The 22,268-nt window shown below is 42.3% G+C and overlaps 1 protein-coding gene across 1 annotated transcript in view; it reads left to right on the plus strand.

Moving 5' to 3' along the window:
• Positions 1 to 457: 457 nt before the first annotated feature.
• The window catches only part of map3k10 (mitogen-activated protein kinase kinase kinase 10), a 29,753-nt gene continuing 7,942 nt past the window's right edge, over positions 458 to 22,268 (plus strand). Inside the window, exons 1-3 of the mRNA XM_086125441.1 lie at positions 458 to 2,917; positions 20,897 to 21,077; positions 21,146 to 21,294. Of these exons, the coding sequence (XP_085981567.1) occupies positions 2,041 to 2,917; positions 20,897 to 21,077; positions 21,146 to 21,294 (1,207 nt within the window). The 5' untranslated portion in view covers positions 458 to 2,040. The remainder of the gene's footprint in view (positions 2,918 to 20,896; positions 21,078 to 21,145; positions 21,295 to 22,268) is intronic.

Below are 22,268 nucleotides of genomic sequence, written 5' to 3' on the forward strand. Positions count from 1 at the left end.
TGCTCAATTAATGCTCGGACAAATTTCATTTTATGAATAATTTTAGTTTTCATTGTAATTTATGGTGTCCCCCGCCTATTGCCCGAAGACAGCTGGGATAGGGTCCCCCCCTCCCCCAATGGATGGATGGATTATATTCTATTTTAAAAATATATCTGTAATATATTTTGACGTTGGCAGTAAAACGTGGGGAGGTCAATTGTATCTAAGAATGTTTGGCATTTACACGTCATAAAAATAACTAGCCAAGTTTTCATTTGTGTACAGTATTATGTTATTGCCATTCCAATATCTAGTCGTTCTATTCGTACAATGTGGTAATGAAACAGAGCTGCCGAGCTAATGATCAGTAATCCGTTATTATTGCGCCACGTTTATGATTGATGAGCTAGCACGTTGATGTAGGTCAGCGACATGGGCATGAGACTCCATTACCCAGAGTGCAACGGAACGTCATCACAACCACCAGCGGCGGCGGCTCGGTGTCTCTCCCGTTCTACCAGACTGATATTGTGCCTCCTCCACCGCGGCGCGTGTGCCCGGATACTGCTCATTCTGCATGGGATATATGCACACAAACAGGGCCCGTCGACAGCTTTCTGCTCCGTGGGGCAGCGACAAGCCGGACACTTGTTCCCCGACCCGAGTGCACGTCAGCCGGTGTGGATTTGATCAGACGACGAGTGATTGGCCCGGTGTATTTGACAGCTCGATCGATGTGTCTAAATACCGATGGAGCTTTTTTTTTTTGGGAACATCTGGATGATTGGCAAGGCGAGGGAAACCACGGAGGCTTGACGTGTGGATGATGTGGATCACTGAGATGCAGTCTCACGCCCATAACTAGTCGATGGATGTTGCTATGCCCACGGTGCAGGTTGGGTTACAGTAAATACTTGCTTTTATCATAGTGCAAACCTTCAGATGTGGACTATATCACCGTAATTGAACTATTATATTATGGAACATGGCCTTAATTTATGCTGCACCATTAGGTTAATGCTGATAAGCTATTTTTTCATCCTGCCGTCTTAAAGAAGCCCCTAGACATTTACAGGCTCCCCCCTCCTCCACTGATGGATAAGCTAACACTAAAATGAATAAGCCTCCCATCCACGTCCATTTGCCATCATCACTTTTTTGTCTCTACACTGACCTGCTTTCCAGCTGTGGGCTGAATGAATTGATATGAGCGGACCCCCCTTTGATAGAGGCTGTCAGGGGGTTGTTTTGAGCAGAGTGGCCTTCCATGCAGGAATTAGTCGGGAGCGGACTTTCGGGATGGAAGGCACCGAAAAGTGATCCATCTATTCAGCCATCCATGCCGCGCTGTATAAAGAGAAAGCAGCCCATATTCACGGAGATGGCTGACGGGGGAGGAGCGTGTACACTCGATAATGAGGACCCCGGCTCAGAGGATTGCACAAGGCTCTGTCAGGGTCTGTCATTTTCACTTGTAGTCTAACCACAGTCAGTCCCCTGCTAATCCAATCTAATGACAGCCCCTTTTGGATTCTCACAATTCATGGAAAATTCATCCAGGCAACAGCATGAGACCTAATTGTCATCTAGTTTAGATCTACATGAGCACTTTGCCTATTTACTGTAATGGTTATGGTAGGAGGTTTCAAGTCAGTGTTTCATGAGCAATAAGGAATCCGAGTTATGCCTTAGGAAAATAACACGTGCAGTTTTTTTTTACAGACAAAATTAAAATTCTAACAACTTTCAATAGAGACATAGTCAGTCATGTGATACTCTCGTGGCAGTGGAGTTTGACCTAAGGTGCATTGTCCCTGAGTGACCTGACCCTTTTAAGAATACATGCGCTCCCCACAAGCGGAAGCGGGATTTGGCACTGTTTCAGCAACAAGATGCGGTTATGGGGGTGCAACACTCCCATTTCTTTGATCCGCTGATCCCCCTTACCCCTCTACTGGTGGCAGAGGACACCTCGCATCAGTTGATGGGCCTGTGCTGTGTATTGTGCCTGAGTTGACAGAGGGCAGACTTGCAGTGTCCAACACCAGACCGGCCTCCATGAACCCGTACGGCAGAGTGAGCAACACGGCAGCCCCCCTGTCCTGCACCAGCTGTGGGGGCTGCTGCTCCCCGCCTCCGCCATGCCTCATTCCATCAACAGCATCCTCCATGTCCCCGAATATGACCCCGCCACCTCTCATGTGCCCTGCCCCGGTCATGCAAATGGAGAATGGCAGTAGCTGGAACTCATCCTTCGCCTCCCCGGATTCTCACCACCACTGCACAGCGCCCAACCCCTACTGGACGGCGGTGTTCGATTACGAGGCAACAGCAGATGAGGAGTTAACCCTTAGGCGTGGGGACCTCCTGGAAGTTCTCTCCAAAGACTCCAAAGTTTCTGGGGATGAGGGTTGGTGGACGGGTAAGATCCAGGATAAGGTGGGCATCTTTCCCAGCAACTATGTGACAAAGGGGGATGCTCCCAACTACCAGCAGCTCACTGTAGATGTGAGTGAATGCCCTTTGGAGGTCGACTTCTCCGAACTGCTCCTAGAGGAGGTTATTGGAGCTGGTGGATTTGGGAAGGTGTACAAAGGGATCTGGCAGGGGGAAGAAGTTGCAGTCAAGGCTGCGAGGCAAGACCCTGACGAAGACATCAGCGTGACAGCGGAGAGCGTACGCCAGGAGGCCAGACTCTTCTGGATGCTCCGGCACCCCAACATCATCGCATTGCGTGGGGTCTGCTTGCGCGAGCCCAACCTGTGCCTGGTCATGGAATACGCCAGAGGTGGGGCCCTCAACCGAGCATTGGCTGGAAAGAAGGTGCCCCCGAGGGTGCTGGTGAACTGGGCTGTGCAGATTGCAACGGGGATGGACTACCTTCACAACCAGGCATTTGTACCCATCATCCACAGAGACCTCAAGTCCAGCAATAGTGAGTACAAATCAATTTGTGTCTTTTTAATGCCTTTGGAATGCGAAGATCCTTAAAAGCTTCAGAAAATGGGGCAGAGTTCAATCGGAAGATCAACCAGACAAACCGAGATTGTGTTGCCCAACTGCGGTAATGATAGCTAAGAATTTGAAGCAATGATGAGCATACTTTTGTCTATCTAAAATGAAGTCTTCTTCCAAATAGGCATGATGGAAGTTTCCAACAATACGACCAATATAGCTGTATTAATTTCTTGTCCTTGTGACCTGTGGGGTTTTGATGCTCAGTCTGTGGTCATAAATGTACACAGATACGGATTGACCCCTAGGCACTCACTGACCTTGACATTAGGAGATAGTTATTAAGATCTGATACAAGCTGTATCAAAAAGCCTACTTTTACAAACATGATAATAGTTGGTTTGTAGTTAAACCGATAATCAGGCCAAATTTCAGCAAAGGCATGATAGTCGGATGTCTCTAAACGATTATCCTGAGCAATTTTCCTGCGGTATGGGCTGTGTTTACAGTGATTTTTCTTCCTCAATCTTCGCAGAAAATGGTTAAGGCCGACTATATTAAATGTTAAACTCAGGATTCCCCAAAGGTGATCCTCATGGGCCCCTATCTTGCATGTTTTAGATCTTTCTCTCCTCCAGCACACCTGATTGAAAAAATCTGGATCATTATCTGGCTTCTGAACCGTTTGCTGATGGGCTGATCATTTGAATTAGATGCGTTGGAGTGGGCAAACGTGTAAAACATGCAGGTTAGGGGCCCACGCGGACTTGGTGATCCCTGGTTCAACCTATTCAGTAATTACGATGGCAAGTCTTTATGTATGTGGTCAACACTGAGTCTGGCCCAGCCTGTGTCTCCGTAATTGTGACGTGAAACTGAACGATAGCCGATTAGGAAGTGATTTCACGTAAATGATGTTGCCGGACTCAAATAGCATTGCAACTGATTGGGAGTGTTTTTCTTATGTGTCTCTCAAGTCCACCCATCCATCCATTTTCTGATCCGCTTTATCCTCACAAGTGTCGTGGGGGGTGCTGGAGCCTATCCCAGCTGACTTCGGGCAGTAGGCGGGGGACACCCTGAACCGGTTGCCAGCCAATCGCAGGGCACACATCATGTAATATAATCACATAAGTGTCAGGAAGCCTAAATTCTGTAAAAATTGTCTCCTTTGGCCACCTTTTCTCCATCATCCATCTGCTCCTCCTCTTCCTCCTCGTCCTCCTCCCCGTACTCAAGCAGAGCACTTCTGCTCTGCAACTCACTGTGCTATTTTTGTTCCTTTGTGCTACTTGCTGTTTTAAAGACGCAGTTGCAGTTGTTAGTGCATCACACAAATGGAATCAAAGCCTGGACGCATGTGAGCGCATGGGAGATATGCGTCTCCGAAGGCGTGCGTTGATCTCCTCTGACGTGCTTTGGGGTGCGGGGGGAGGGGGGGTGCGAGTGTGGGTGGAGAGTGCAGGATGCTGACTAAAGGCTCTTTTCAAAAGGGTGAGACAGTTGAAGAGTAGCATAAACACGCTTATATTGTTGATCCGCAGAAAAAGGCCACAATCCTCATTTGCATCTTTGATTCTCAATTTCTTTAACTTCCCATTATGCGGCTCCACTGACGGTAAGGGGTGGGCACCAGTGGATACTATTGTACATGGCATTGCTTCTGTGCCGCTGAGTCATGCAGCTTCCAGCCTCTATCGGCCACTGCGTTAAATGTCAATGCCCTAATTTCAACTATTGTCTCCTTGTAAATGACAGCATAAAAGAAATGCTACTGTGTTTGTGTCAATGCTCGGACCCTCCCTAATACCCTCCACTGGATCTTGCTTTGAGACACTTGAGCATCGTGGTGCGAGTGGAACATGTGCATCAATTTCGGAATAAATAGCTGCGAGACAAACCCCGGAGGTTGGCTTGTTGAAATACCAGAGTCAACAAAACTTAGTTGCCTGGCATTGTCTTTTGGGGAAGGGGGGACAATACAGTGAGAAATGAAGGATGCTTTCACCCTAGCATGAGCTTTGATCCATTTTAATCAAAATATACTTCACAATCCACTTGGCGTGTTTTATTTATTTATTTTTTGGTCGTGTGAATTGTAGTGGAATGTGAACCAAATTAGCTGGTCCAGGATCACTTTCTGTTCCCAACAGGTTTGGTGCCACTGTGGTGAAAAATTAGTCAAACCTCAATGATTATCATTGCTTTGGGGCAGCATGTTGTTGTACTCACAGCCACAGTCAGGAGATTCAGATTCAGATTCAAGTCTCACGTGTGGGTTTTCCTCCAGATACTGCGGCTTCCTTCTCCCTTTCGAAAATCATGCATGTTAAGCTACGTTTACATTATGTTGCCCGTAACCATGGCAATCGCATTTCAGGCCACTGTGGACAAAACTGATTGGCAAAAGACTCGTTGGGGTCTGGGATGGCCAACCGATTGTGATTGGCAAGGATGCCAAAAATTTGCCACGGAAGTCATTTTGCAGATGAGAAACCTGGTCAGTCGTAGCAAAATGAGGTAACCACAACAAAATGTGACAGTACCCAATTGGGTGTAACAAAACTCAGCATCTAATGGTATTGCCAAGTTTTGTCATGTTCTTCCATGTTTGACGCACATTAATGTGGCGCAATTTTATCTCTTATTTATTTCGATTTGAGTTTGTTTTCCCTCTTGGCGCAACTCATATTTTCAAAAATCAATTGAGAAGAAAAATCCATGTGCGTAATACTGGAGTCCATAGAGCGCAAGGATGTATGACCCGCGAGTCAGACGACTGATGGGAAAGAACAAGAGAAGGAGAGTGCAGGGGGTAAACAGTGGTTCATCTCCGTTTTGGGTTACATCTCACTTTATTGTGCGGGTGCACTGCTCTCAGGTATCCTCTTCAAACCGCAAACCACTTGGCATGGGTGCGTTGCTAACAGAGCCTCTTCTCATACCTTCCATGGGCTTGGAGCTCAGTATGATGTTTCCTTCTGCTATGCCTCTTTAAAAAAAAAAAACTTATCAAGGCCATTTATGACATGCTATTCATTGAGTGAGTGCCTGTGTGTGTATGTTTTAACTGAGCTTTATTTTGGGCTCGCTAGTAAGCTTTCCTCTAAAATTATCCCCTCGTATTTTATAAATCATGCCAGTGTATGTTTATATAGTCTGCCGTTTTAACCTGGTGAGGCTATGGCCGGGGGATAATCTGATTACCATGACCTCCTTTAGAGTGATGTCACTTCATGTTTGTGAGCAGGCTAGTCATTGGCCTCTTGGTCATGCTTTACCTGTCACCCTGATCCCGCATCAGCCTCGGGTTTCTCACAGCGTAGGGCGCCGGTCTCACTAGGTTGCATAAAGAGGCCGTCTTCTCATTGCTATACAACTTTACACAGTAATACAGTATATTCATTTGATGTCTGAGAGCGTGGCTGTAGTTCATCATACACGTCAGTGAAAATGCCGCTGCCATTAAGAATGTTCAAACATGAGATGTGAAAGGTGCATCCGGGGCACAACTCAACAAATTAAGGCTGTGTGTCAAGACTTGCATTGGTCAATTTATTTTGACAGATGTACGAAATTTTATCAGAATATACATTGGTTGCCCATTCTGACACATTTGTCCCATTCAGCTGGACCAGAGCTGGCCCACCCCAATGTGGCACCCAAGGAGAGATTTTATATTGTGCCCCCGTCATTGGTGGCTTGCATATGCATAAAAAAAAATTGCATTGTTTTTTTGACAATTTTGAACTGTAACGTCTTGGACAAGTAGGATAAACCACTGCTAAAAGCATAAATTAGGCCAATAACACCTCCTGAGTTAAGACCCCCCCCCCCCCCCCCATGCCACCTAGCTACAGAAAACTCATGTTCATTACTAATTAGTTAGGGGGTAATAAAAACGATTTCAATCAGAAAATTGGTTTTGATTTAAAAGATGGGAGTTAATTGAATCAAACCGAATCTTATCGTAATTTAATTTGTCAATATACAGTATGCATTGAATATACTGTATATCTTTAAAATATACAGTATCTTTGACGGAAATGCCACATTTACAGTAACCTACATTGACCTACTAACCTACCTCATTCATCTTTTAAAATAAACACATTGCACCTTAACTTATCAAACTCAGCCACATTCTATCAAATTGAATCATAATCCCACTGAATCTAACCATTCCACTTTAAATTAAACCGTCTGAGACACTACATGTCTTATCGACCTTTGTTGGCGGTATGCACATCCCTTTAATTTACACACCATGTTCCAGCTAAGATGCAAGTTATTGACTAAACTAACAGGACACAAATGGTGCATAGCAACTGACTCAACACAACCGATGCTTCTAATGACTAAATCTTTGCCACTTCTTTTCTCTCGTTTTTCTTCCTCTTTATTTTCCACTTTTCTGGGTAATTTATGGTAATTTTGACATTTTGACAAATGTTTCTAGGGTCATATCAGCAAATCCACCTCCCTTGAATTGTTTGGTGTGATCATTTGTAGCAATATTAAATGGCCATTGCTTCATAACTGCAGGTACTTTTAATACAACGCAATTCCCTCCCTGCGTTTGCCCATTTTGCAAAATAGGTCACCCGGCTCCGAGCTGGACAATTTGTGAAAAGAAAATGACACATTCGAAAAAAAAAAATGCATGTTTGGTTTACAGAAGACTCTGAATTGGCAGTAGGTGTGAATGGCAATGTGAGTGGTTGTTTCTCGATGTTTTTTGCAATTGGCTAACGACCAGTCACGACCAGTGCACCGCTGCATGCCCAAAGTCGGCCCCATTCAGGATAAGTACTCCCCCTAAAAAAAATGGAGGACGGATGGATGGATTTTAAATATTCCTAAAATTTAATCTCTGTTTTTGTGTCTACCCTTTCCCTTTTATCCCTATTTTGCCAGTAAGGAAATAGTGATCAAATGTAAAATGTTACCTAGTATTTGCCCATAGCATTAATAAAGTTTTTATGATGGCCACAGTTTCCTGGTTTCGGTCACTGTAGACAAACACTTGGCCTAACAGTCACAATTGTTTTAAAAGTGTACAACAAGATGCGTGAATGCATGCATGAGCTGAGACAAGCAAGCAAGGCTGACATCGCATGCTGTTTTTACTGCTTCAAATGGAAGCTGTGTTTACTTAGTCAACAATCATCTGAATAGAGGGAGCCCTCACGTCTCGAGGCAGGCTTGTCGAATGTCTTTTTAAAAAAAATTTAAATAGTGTCACGTCATTCCCAGAAAAAAACCCAAATCAAATGTAATCGGCATCTTCTGTTTATTCCTCCTTTGGTTAAAATTTAACATAGTTAGCAAAAGTGCAAACAAATGCTTTATTAGCTGCTAAACAGATTAGGGAGGCGAGATATGGTGCGTAGGCCTGTAAAATACAGTGTGACTGCGTCTGGCTGTGGCTATTAGAGTAAAGAGTGGGGCTGTTGAGGAAAGGGATTAGAGTGGTGGCTGGTCCCGCGAGCTAATCCTTCGGAGAGTGACATGGTGACTAACTTCGACGAGCGCAAACTAGAAATGATGGGACTGCGACCACTTTCACATCTCAAGCTTTCACACTGAAGCATTTTATGGTTGCGGATTAAAGTTACACCGCAGCAGGGGTCACCTACCTTTTTGAAACTGAGTGCTACTCTTTGGTTGCCGATTAATGCAAAGGGCTACCGGTTTGATACACACTTTTGGAATAACAAATTTATGCGAGTTATCTTTTATAATTAAATGTGACGTTATCAACAATAATTCATGATTTTCATATCTGTGAAGACACTGATCATGTTAACAATTTATCCCAATAGTTAGGAAACAGATACTGGAAATATTAATATGGAGCACTTTATTTCTACTGTATAAATCTCGGCCATTGTTCACATTTTCACCCGGTCACTTCCCAAGAAATCACAATGTCCCATCACTGGTTTGATATTTTTAGAACAGGCCCATGGGCTACTCATGTGGTCCTTGAGGGCGACCTGTTGGTGAACCCCCACACTACAAAATTACTTCATGACTTTAATGGGCCACAATTCAACATCCCTTGCATCTAATGGCATGATATACAATTTTCCTTTATAAAGATGGAATTGTACTCCGGTTTAAGCCGATAAGGTAACTCAAATATTTGAAGCACCTTCCGGTATGATCCAGTGCAGTTCGACACTACTGGAAACTATAAATTTATGATTATTTTTTTATTTAAGATTATTACCGGGCGGCCCGGTAGTCCAGTGGTTAGCACATCGACTTCACAGTTCAATTCCAGCTCCGGCCTCCCTGTGTGGAGTTTGCATGTTCTCCCCGGGCCTGCGTGGGTTTTCTCCGGGTGCTCCGGTTTCCTCCCACGTTCCAAAAACATGCATGGCAGGGTGATTGAACACACTAAATTGTCCCTTGGTGTGAGTGTGAGCGCGCATGGTTGTTCGTCTCTGTGTGCCCTGCGATTGGCTGGCAATCGGTTCAGGGTGTCCCCCGCCTACTGCCCGAAGACGGCTGGGATAGGCTCCAGCACCCCCCGCAACCCTAGTGGGGATTCAGCGGTTCGGAAAATGGATGGATGGATAAGATTATTACCTCTTTGAGAGTTTAAATTGCAATATAAAACAAGTGCATTTTGGGGGCAGTGTCCCACTAGTTCCAGCATTTATATTTTTATATTTAAACGTAATTTCTTGTTATGCCACCTTGCTCCTACGCAATGCAATGTACATTACTGCAGGGATTCCCAACCTCTATTGAGGCAAGGCCCATATTTGAAGTAAGAAAAAACTCGTTATTTTATCAAGGAAATTTGTATTTCATGCCATTAGATACAAGGAGGTTGTCTATGGAGATTGCATCCACACTCACCTTTTTTTCCATTTGTGGACATTTTTAACTGGCATCTGGGGAAGTTACCGGTATGTCTGAGCCATGTGAATTCAGCCTAGCAACAAGGGCCCATGCAAAACATGGGATATGACCAGGAAAAATATTGAAGATACCATGACCCCTACATTTAAGTCAGGAGAACAAGTGGTTAGAATGTCTACCTCACACTTCTGGCATTCAGGGTTCAAATTTTGGCTCCAGACTTCTCATGTGGACCTTGCATGTTCTTTCGGTGCCTGTGCTGTTTTCATTGGGTACTCCAGCATCCTTCCAGATGCAATCTCACTATACAACCTCTTGTACTCCTGTTAAAAAAAAAGAAAATGCAGGTTGAACTACATGTCTCGTGTACAGTAGAATGCTACTTCATTTTACCCAGTGCGGTATCAGTAGCATCACTGTTCTTGTGGATTACAGAACAATTACAAGACAAGCTGTGTATTCATGACCATCTATATTCAGGCGTGTCTGTGTCTCTTCTCCAGTACAGTGCACTGAGTATGCGTGCGCATGGAGGTTGGACAGCAGGACACACTGGCGCTGGATCAGGAGCCCACACACACGCACACACAGACACAGCACAAACGCATGTACACATCGCCACAGAGCAACAATGACCCCATTCTCACACCGCAGCCCAAGACAGAAAGAGAGCATGGCTCACAGTGGCAGAGGAGTCACTGCAGGGGAGGAGGACGAGGAGGGAGGAGGAGGAAGAAGCAGCCGTGGGTGACTTCAGGCAGCGAATGAGAGAGTGGAGGCATGGATGCAAGCAAGCAAGGAGCAAAGCAGGAATGTAGAAAACCCCTGGGGGCTCGACTGGGAATGGAGAGATGGACAGAAGGGAGGAGGGATGGATGAATGCGGCATTGGGGACATGCATTACACCAGTTTGACTTTGGTGTGCAGGCTAACATTGTGAAACATGCCACAGGCCACAATGAGGGACACCGTGTGGTAAGAAAATGAAGAAATGTATGGAAGGTTTGTGAAGGGATCATTTTAAAGGCTCCAAGAAGAAGAATACAAATTAAAGGCATGCTATGGGGTATACCCGAACACTCGATGGATCAATCAATTAAGCGGTAACTTCCAAGACTTTGTCCATTTTAGTAGAAGGGGTTCTTGGTGTTGGAATAAGGGTAGAACCATTTTGGATTTACTGTATACTGAAAAGGTTCAAAAGCTCAATACGAGACAAGAGATCAACAGTTCAAGGCCGCCCCTTTCAGTTGCTGTTTGTTTCCTCTGTAGCAGCTAAAATGCTTACTCTACAGCAGGGATGTCCAAAGTCCGGCCTGCCCACCATCAGTGGCCCTCTGTAAGTTATTCTTAAGAAAAAAGTTAGACATGACCCACATTCAAAGTTTCCAAGAAAAAAGTTAAAATGTTAAAATGTGGCATACTGTTTTTTTGTTCAATGAATTTTTATTTATTTATTTTTATTTTGTTTTTCTTCACACACACACAAAAAAACATAGATATACTAATCGGTCAATATCACCATAAAGTGTCCTTGGTGCCCTCATCAGAATCACCCTGTTTCCATGAAAATATAGCAGAATAATGAATCTCTGTGGTTTTATTATAACCGCGCCAAACATTTGTACGCATACCAGTCCAATGATAAGTCCTTTCAAATGTTCTTCCTTCATTTTACAGTTTTTTTTCACTGGATGTACATGGTTTTGTCTTTTCCCACACACTCCTAGCTACAGTGAGTGTAATAAAAGGCTAAATTATACTAAATCAATTTTTTACATTGTCCACAATAGGTTATTTGACAAAATTAGTAATTTTGATCATGCATACTCCATTTTTATCATCATCCTGAGCACTTTGCATGTGTCCCTAAAATTGCTGTCCACCCTGTCATTGAGGGGTAACTGTCTTTTTAAGAAAATCAAGGTCTCAAATGTTGATACTGACGCTAAAGCTAATTATTGTTTTTTATTTATTTAATTTTTTTGTTTTGCTTTTCCGTCAACAATACCAATCTGAGATGTTGATGAAGCATATTGAATTGACTGACCCTCTCCTTCCCTCACCTCCTCTCTTTCCTAATTTTGGACCTGAGTGGAAATAGTTTGGACGTCCCTGCTCTACATAGGACTTCAGTCTTCTTTGTTGTTTTCAGTCTACAGTAAAAATAACTTTGTCAGCTGCACTAGTCCAATATTTTGGATGACACTGTATTGGTAGTCAAAAAATGAATGCATTCGTATCAGTGCCATGTTGGCCTCACGTCAGAGTTTCAGAGAACTGCCTTGTCAGTGCACTTTGTCCTGATGTCGCTCGGTGAACACACATAAGCTTGTAACAGATGTTTGAATCACACCACTCGGTATACTGTGTTGTAGTGAGATTGGCTGCAAGTGCGCAAGAGCAGAACACGATACACACACACACAAGCACCTAACGTGATTATTTTCTCCACTGGTCAATGAACAGTTGATTGGAACCGAAAAACAACCCCTCCTCTTTCTCTTTACTGCATTGCAGTGCAGACTAGACTCCCTGTGGACATGGAAGAATTGTGACACACATTGGCCTCCATTCTCATGCTCCATTTTTGACATACCGAGGTGCATATTAATACAACGGATGAGAAGCTTTGGCTACAACTGGATAACAGCAGCAAATGTAGGTGGTGTGCCGTGCTTCCCAAATGAAAACATCTGAAAGAGAAAAACATAAATGTACCTAAATTTGTATCCGTCTCCAACACCGGTGGACATACAGAAGTAGGTCAACAACCCAAATCCAGGCTTAGACAACGCTGACATCTGAAATGGACAAGGGTGGCAGGCACAATTGTATCCCAAAACTCAAATTTGACCCTTAGGGGTGAATGTGAATGTGAATAATTGTTGACTGGTGACTTGTCCAGGGTGTATCCTACCTTTTGCTCCAAAGTCAGCTTGAATAGTCTCCTGCAGGGCATGGATGGATTTATGTAATTTAGCGATACTGTATGCCTAAAATGTGTACACATGACACTGTTCAATTTGTCAATATTGCCTTGTCTGTCGACGCTCAGTCTGTCGACGCTCGGTGGAGTCTGTTCTATTTATTCTTCACCAGTAAAGCACGCGCGGTGCACAACATCTTTCACGTTCACTCTCTGTAGCACCTCCTGGCCTATTAGTATGTTTACTCTTCTATTAGAGGGTCATTGTTGTTGTTTGTCAGCAGCCTGGCATGACGAGTGTTGTCTCGAGCCAAACGGAGCGGGTGTCGGGCATCCCGCCGGCCCACTGCACCTTTAGCCACATGCATGGGGGCACTTGGACAGCAATTGAGCCACTGAGAACTAGAGTGGGCTCAATCTATTTTTGTCTTTTTTTGTTGTTGTTGTTTTTTAAACAGGATAGTGATTTAAAGTTTTATGACTGTAATAAGATCTGGGGGATTTATCCAGTACATCAATCATTTAAATGACAATGGCACTTTGTGTCCACAAGTGAGGTCCTCTTATCAACTTAAGTTTCATCGGATGAAATCGTAATCAATATCATCGAGGTCAGTGTTTCGTACCCTTTATTGAGCCAATGCGCTTATTTTATATGAGGGAAAACATCACAGCACGCCGCAAAACAAAATGTCACAAAAAGCCTGTTCTAAAAAAAAAAGGATAAACATGTCCCTATTTGATTGCAATTAATCATGCAATTTCTACCATCAAGTGGAAGCACATTTAATCATTCTGCTGATCACTATATGTCGCTGGCATGGATCAATAGACAAAGATACATTGTTTTTTTTTTTCACCAATAAAGTGAAAATTTGCCCTAATGCCCTGCAGCACACAGGATGATCTCAGGGCACATTAATGTGCCGCAGCAATGATAGCACAAAAATATTTCATCTGTGCTGTATGTTACACATACAGTACATTCGACAGTAAAGTTTTCTCCAATCCAATCCAATATAGTCTGTTATGCTGAATTGCTAAATTTTGAAAATGACCATTGGCTCGTTTATCTTTCTGAGTTTCGATTTGTAAGCTTTACATTTGGCTCATTTCATTTGAGGAGCGCCGCTTTAAAGCTCCATGAATTATTGACCCATCATTAATGATACTTTGCTGTCATCCAGTGCTAGTGAGAATGAATCAGAATAGAAACTGAAACTCATACCTTACCGTGTTAGTATTTTGTCCCTCTGATTCAGGGGCATATTTCTTGCCTGTTTGTGGGATTTACTCTGTGTAAAGAAAGGCTCATGGAGCAGAAAAGCGGAGGGAGTCACTGAGACACAAAGACACGATATTGCTTTGTGTTGCCCACAGAAGAACAAAAGCTTCCCCTCCAGTCATTTTTCCTCTTTACCTCTGCAAGGCTGCATCTTTTCATCCCCTCATGATGTCCTCCTTTCTGCTCGTGCACGTCCCTTCTCTGCCCAAATGTCCACTTCTTCGTTTCCTTACCCTGCTTCTGTGCCTCGCCCCCATTTCACAGCTGCGATATTTCGACCCCCTTCCTTGGCCTTGTTTTCTCCAGCCTTCACATGCATCCTCTGCATCGTCGCCATTAGGCCGCCAAAATCTTATTGCCTCGTTGTTTTCTTGCTCCGCCCCGATCAACACCTGCTTTAATTCATCACTTCTTTCCTCCTCTCTAGATTTTTTTTTTTTGCATCCCTTTCTTTCAGTTGCTGCTCTGGTTTGCTGTGATGGGAGCCTGGATGGCGACAGTATTGCAGTGGGCAGACTGGAGGGAGGGGAGGCAGATGAAATAATTCATCCATTGAAATTAATTGGAATGCCATTAATCCTCCCATTGGTTGGCAACCGGCTCAGTGTGTACGCCGCCGACTGCCCGAAGACAGCTGGGATAGGCTCCAGCACGCCCGCGACCCTTGTAAGGATAAGCGGATTAGAAATTCGATGGATGGGTGGATGGATGCCATTAATCCGTTGTAGCCTCCAACAAACATTTGTTTGACTTTTTTTGAACAAAGACAAATATTCCCTTCACAAGCAGGAATTTGGCAGATAGTAAACAATTCTTACAAAAAGAGGCCTCAGACTGTTGCCACTCCGAATTGAAGTTTAGTGTCAAACTAAACATAAAACAAAGATAACGACACGTTCCATACTTATGTAAACAACCACAGATTTGTCCTCAAAGTCCATTTACCTTAATTGTAGCACACAATACAAAACCTCATAGTGGGCTGACAAAACTAGAACCAATGTATTTGTGTTATAACCCTTAAAGCAAGTTGAACAAAAATGATGCCACAAAACGTGAAGACAGACATAACAATACTCACAGACATACAGTATATTATTTATCTGTTGTGAAAAAAACATTAATATTATTGTGGTTTACTGAGCTGTTGTGACAGTCTTCTTCTTGTGTATACGTACAGTATACATGTATTTTGCTGCCACCCGGTGGCCTAAGTAACACACACTATAATAATAATAATAATAATACATTTCATTTATAAGCGCCTTTCAAGACACTCAAGGACACTTTACAACCAAAACAAGAACAATAAAACCACAGATAAAATTATAAATAATAAAAGGAGAGATGCGATTTTAAAGAAGGAGCAGCACAATAATCGTATGAAATCATGCTGCACAAACTGTTTAATTATTTACATTCTATTTACTTGTTACTGTGTCATTTCATAAAATACTTTACTGCCTCTGTAGTTTTAGAATATATTTCTTTGTTTTGTTTTTCCAGCCTTAAGCGTGTAACATTGTTCTACTCCAAATCCTTGTTTGTGTTTGATGTTTTCAAAACTTCCATGACACAAAATTCAACAATAATGAGAGGGTTTTTAATTTGGTGACACGCCTGTGTCATTTAGCCAGTGTGACCTCCGCCCTTGTTACCATAACAACAAAACGATGACACAGCACTTTATCCAAAACAACATGTCAAGTCGTTCCCTCGCAGACACATCAACTCCATAAAGTCTCTGAATCCTAGTTGAGCAAACCACAACAATCTAAACTTGTGATGAAAAAATTCCATTATTCAGCCATGCAAATAGAAAAACAGCTACCATATTACGATAATCATCTACATTAAATTGAATTTCCTTAGTTGTAACCTAAATACTGTGTTGCATTTTGTCGATTTGACTTCTTTTTCGAGATGACTTCAGCCACACCAAACCAAATCAATTTCCCTTTTTGTTGTCAAACGTGAAAGAGAAGCTGGTCAATCTACAGCGTGTGGGAGTATTTAATCTGATCACACAGTTCAGTTTTAAAACAGAAAAGATAGTTAATGATATTTACCTTTTATAGTGAAGAACTGTAGTGGTGCAGTTGGCTGTAAAATTATTAACATTCAACTGTATAGCAAATCACAGGAGTATTATTTATCGTGCCGAGTAATAATGTTTTTGCCGAGGCCTGTGTTTGTGGGGAAATTTGTTACTTCATGGATAGGTTTTGTCATATTTTATTTCCATTGATTTGGATGCTGTATTTCGTCCGCGTTTGGCAAAACTATCGTGATCCCAAGCAGCAGATGTAGACAATCCCACATTATCGGTTTACACTGACTGTTCATTGCAAATCTAACACGGCTGTTTTTAGAGCTGTGATTGGATGAGCGAGTTGGGTGCTTGGAGCGGAGCAAGCTTGGGTGAGCAGATGATATTTGGTTGATTGGGCAACTAGTGGGCGGCCCGGTGATCGAATGGTTAGTGCGTCGACTTCACAGTGCAGAGGTGCAGGGGTCGATTCCAGCTCCGGTCTCCCTTGCATGTTCTCCCCGGGCCAGCGTGGGTTTTCTCCGGGTACTCCGGTTTCCTCCGACATTCCAAAAACATGAATTGAAGGCTGATTGAACACTCTAAATTGTCCATAGGTGTGAGTGTGAGCGCCGATGGTTGTTCGTCTCTGTGTGCCCTGCGATTGGCTGGCAACCGGTTCAGGGTGTCCCCCTCCTACTGCCAGAAGACAACTGGGATAGGGTCCAGCACCCCCCGCGACCCTTGTGAAGATAAAGCGGGTCGGAAAATGGATGAATGGACGGACAACTAGTTTGATGTGTTTTGGGGCATATTTTATTGCCAGCATTGATAGTTTGTTGGCCCAATTGAAGAGACACTACAATACAATAAATACAGTATTTTGTTTTGAGTGTTTAAAAAAAATGCTATTCATGGTTCTTGCAAACAGGCGAGTTTTTCCATGAACAACAGTGGTTAGGCTCTACCCAAAAACTCACCAATTGTTGAATTTGTAAATACTGAACAATGAATTCACTGTATTTTTGACTCCCGTGTAACTAATGGAGGTAACCAAAATATTATGGTTATTTCCTCATTTTGATGCATCCACATACATGCATTTTCTATCGTGCTTTTCCTCAAGAGGCCTGTCCTAACTGACTTTGGGTTACTACCTTTGAATTGGCAGAATATTTGATTTCATTGTACAGTACTGTATTGTGCCTGTGATATTAATGTTGTGGCTGGTATTCGTTTACGTTTCTATCAAAATATGTTGCGATTCTTCCCACGTCCTCACGGGTGTTATTTGTTTATCATTACCATGCATAAAGCTAAAGAGCAACACCTGATGCTTGTGAACGCTGTTCAAAAGAAAAGATATTTTTTCCACGTGTTAAACTACAATAATGACGACTCGCAGTCAAGACAAGCACATTGATTCATAGGCTTTTTCCTCCATCACCTTGCTAGTGAGAACTGCAGGCACGCTTCATCTTCTTCACGATGCTTATGAGGGGCAGCACTTACCAAACAGAGCGTGCGGGGCAGGTAGACACACCCTTGTCAACATGCAAACTGGTCGCTCGCATGCGAGAAGTCGTCAAGCCCTAAGGAGGAGATCAGCTGTCTCTCGCATGAAATAAAAAGGATAGCCGGAGGACTAATTGGTATTAATAGAGGAGACGCTCGCAAATGCTGACGCGGAGGACATAATCATCTGTTTTTTTTCTGGTTTATGTAGCCCATATTTGATCCAAACACTCCAACAGCACAAATTGAAAGTTGGAAAAAAAGGACTTGATCTACTACCTAAATACATCATCTATCCATTTTCTATATCTCATTAGGATGAGCTGGAGCCGATCCCAGCTGAATCAGGGTGAGAGGCAATGTACACCCGAGTAGGGTTGAAATGGGTCCTCCGAGAATTTGGGTACCTCGTTTAAAAATGCTTGAGGCATTTTTTTTCTGTCTCCAGTACCTGCTTATTTATGTGTACAATGTCAGAAAGAAGAAGCTAAGCTAACTGCAGCAAGAAATACATTGGAAAGCAATCATCTGTGTTGCCTATTTTCTGACATGTTGCAGACCAAATCAGTAACAAAATCATAATTAGTTTGTGCATGCATTTTTCTGCAGTGTTAATTTCAAAGAATCCCCTGAAGTAATCCATCAATTTTACGCTTATCCTCACAAGGGTCGCGGGGGGTGCTGGAGCCTATCCCAGCTGTCTTCGGGCTGCAGGCTGGGGGACACCCTGAACCGGTTGCCAGCCAATCGCAGGGCACACGCAGACGAACAAACAACCACGCTCACACTCACACCGAGGGACAATTTAGAGTGTTCAATCAGCCTGCCACACGTTTTTTTTTTTTTTTTTGGGAATGTGGGAGGAAACCAGAGTACCCGGAGAAAACCCAAGCAGGCACGGGGAGAACATGCAAACACCATACAGGGAGGCCGGAGCTGGAATTGAACCCGGTACCTCTGCACTGTGAGGTCGATGCGCGAACCACTCGGCCACCGGGCCCCTGTTTTGAATAAAGGGTTTATTTTTGTTTTTTATTCAGTTCATCTAATAATTGACAAAATGATTGATCAATTATTAAAACAATCGTTTGTTGGAGGCCTTATAATTGGTACATGTATTCAAATTCTGAGCGGAAAAAAACAAAAAAACAAACTTCACAAGAGTTAACTTTTTCCTTGTCTATATTTTAAAAAGAGTAATGTTAAATAAGACATTGCAGGTCACTAAAATGTAAACAGGATTTATTACCCTTACTCCTGAGAGCAGACATGCCCAATAGATTGATCGCGATCGACTGGTCGATCACAAAGGTTGTGTATGTAGATTGCATGTGCATAGGGGGGTAAAAAAAAGCCAGGCAAAAAAAGTGTGGCCACCCCTGCCTTAGAGGTTATACGTAAGAAGCTGAATACATTCTTTGAGCTAATTTTTAACTTTGACCTGGAATTTTTGATTGTTTGGACTTGAATCGATGAGGTTACCGCTTCATAAACAAAGTTAAAGTTGAATAAATGTAAAAATGTTTTCAGTTTTCTGTCTTTCAGTCACTGTATACAATCCAATTCAAGTGCTACTTTTGACACGGATGTGAACGCAATTGTTTATCTAAAAAAAAAAGACTTGCCGGTAAATCGGTTACCAAGTAATATATTCATTAGTCAAGCAGCTGATCTTTTCACGAGTCACAATCTGGCAACGGATTGACTGTGAAAAACGAAAACAGGTTTCTCCGATGGCTTGTGGACAGAGAGGCGCACCTTTTATCACGTGAAAGCTTTGCTATGTGTGTCGAGGAGAGCGTGTGTATGTAAACAAACATTCTGCTGTGTGTGCGTGCGTGTGTGTGTGTGAGAGAGAGAGAGAGAGAGAGAAAGAGAGAGGCTGTGCCACCCTTTGCATAAGCCTGCAGATAAGAGTGAGAGCGAGAAGCCAGCCTCCACCTGCCTCCCAGTACTTGTTAAGTGTGTACACTCCAAATATTTCCATAGCCGGCTCGCACACGGAAATTAGGAGGAAGTGGTCCGTGGTGTACAGTATTAGGTGGGGAGGGATGAGGAGAAAAGCTGGTACTACATCATGCAAACACGCAACATGAGACTCCTCATTATTGTGGTTGTAGTTTGCTGTGGGGTCCTGTACTGTGTCAGCAATATTTTGGAAATTACAAAAACAACCCTAGATTTGTTGTTGTTTTTTTTCATTTCTTAAAGAAATACATTAGTGCCTTGAAATCATTTTTATTTCATCCAGAACAGGCTTCAAGTAGTTTATTGCCACTGCCCGTTGATATTTACTGTCAAATTGAGTGAAATTGAGAAACATAATTTCACCCAAAGAAAATCCACTTAGCTTAATGCTAACAAACGATGAAAACCACAATTGATTGGCTAATAAACAGCATCGGTGTCCAAGTGTCCTAATCTTTTAGCATTTTATCATTTTCATTCAGCTCAATGGGGAAGCTGATTTGAGATACTGTACATATATTTTGTTTTACAAATGCTATATATTTTTTAAGCTTTTCAAAATGAAAAAAAAATTATCTTTTCTTTGTTCAGTACCAGATCATTTTATTAATTTGTATTTAATATATTTATTCATGTGTGTATTTTTAATATATAATAACTTGTAGACATGTCAATCAAAAGTAAAAAAATATTATTTATTTGGATTTTTATGCTTTAAGAAATATTTTGTTATAGAAATTGTGACTTTAGTATATTTTCTCTTTTCTCTCCATATATTTAGATTTTTCATAAATGTATTTTAATGCATTTTCCAAAATATTTTTACTACAGTATATTCAAAACATATTCATTTAGTTTTAATAAATATGTTTACATTTATAACTCCACAAATTTAAAAAAAATCTGAGATACAAGTTAACTTTTCAAGATGATTTTTTTGGGCTGATTGTGACTCTGCTGTTTTTTTCTCTCTCAGATTTTCATAATAATAACAATAAGATAAAATGTATATTATTATATATATGATATATTTAGTAAGTGTTAGGTTTAGAAACGGGTGTATTTTTTTCTGAAACACCATAGCTTTAAATTACAACGTACGGTGAAATCCGTATTGCACAAGATTTTATAGGTCAAACTTAAAAACAAATTTTAAAAAATCTCAAAAACCTGATGTGCTTGGAAGAAAAAGTAAGGGCAATTTTGAAATTAGCGTAAAAAATGTTAAAGCACACATAAAGCCATCCATGATTAATTTAAAACGATGTTGACCAATGCTATTATCAATGCAAAAGCAGAATTTTGTTATTTGTGTCATATATTAAGTGTCCTGTGCGTTCCTCCTTCTCACCTTCAGTTCTCATTCTGGAGCCGGTGGAGCGTGATGACTTGAGTGGGAAGACCCTGAAGATCACTGACTTCGGCCTGGCGCGAGAATGGCACCAGACCACCAAGATGAGCGCGGCGGGCACGTACGCCTGGATGGCACCTGAGGTCATCAAGCTGTCCCTCTTCTCCAAAAGCAGCGACGTGTGGAGGTGGGTGCTGCACTCCGCTTTCTCTTTGTGCGTCACATTTAAGCTTTATGCTGTGTCTGTTGTCACAGTTTTGGTGTGCTGCTGTGGGAGCTGCTCACCGGCGAGGTTCCCTACAGAGAAATAGATGCCCTGGCCGTGGCTTACGGTGTGGCCATGAACAAGCTAACACTTCCCGTCCCATCGACATGCCCTGAACCTTTTGCTCAGCTCCTAGTAGGTAAGCTGGACTACATCACCACTGCATAAATAGCAGTATTGCTGATTTGATGGATGAACTATGCAGCAAATATACAACAATATTAGATGGATGGATGGATAATGATAGGTAGATGATCGATAGATGCACAGATGAATGGAGACTGGATAATGGATGGATGGATCGATGGATAGTTGATATGGACGATACGGATGGATATGGATGATGGATAGATAAACTTGAGATGATGGATGGATAGTAGTTAGATGGCAGATCAACAGATGCAAAGTTAGATGGATACTTGGATAGATAATGGAGAGATGATGGAACAATAATGGATGGAAGATGGATTGATATGGATGATACACATGGATTATAGATATGGATGGATGATGAATGAATGGCTAGAAATGGATGGATACATATAATATGGATGGATAGACAGTGTAGTAGTGTGATAGAATGATGAGGGATAGATAGCTGGATGATGGATGGGTGGTAGAGATGGATGTGTCTCTCTCTCTCTGTAGATATATACTGTATATATATATATATATATATATATATACTGTATATATATAAAGTATATAAGTATTCAATATTTGTATTCAATACGGTGGTGTCATTCACTTTGTACGGCCAATTCAATATTCGAAAGTCAATATTGCTGCTCTAGAGCCAAACGCAAGTCCAGTGTATACACTCGTCTTGACAAAATAATGACTGTGAAATTGTATATTTGCTGGTTTTCCTCCAACAGACTGTATTGATCATCTCACCGTCGCTGTATGGTGACACAATTGTGGCACTTGGTGATTCCTAACTCACCCTGGGTCAAAACAAAGCCCCTTCACAACCTAACTGATCCCTTCCAAGCCACATTTCACACTGCAGGCCTCATAAACAGAGTCTTTCACTCAGAGTGACAATTTACCAAATCTTTTTTCCTCCTCATCTTCGTCCTCTCATCTGGGTTCATCATTTAATGATGCTTT

This window comes from Hippocampus guttulatus, chromosome 12 (assembly GCF_054856545.1).
Source record: "Hippocampus guttulatus isolate MCC_2025c chromosome 12, RoL_Hgut_1.0, whole genome shotgun sequence".
Classification (NCBI taxonomy): Eukaryota; Metazoa; Chordata; class Actinopteri; order Syngnathiformes; family Syngnathidae; genus Hippocampus; species Hippocampus guttulatus.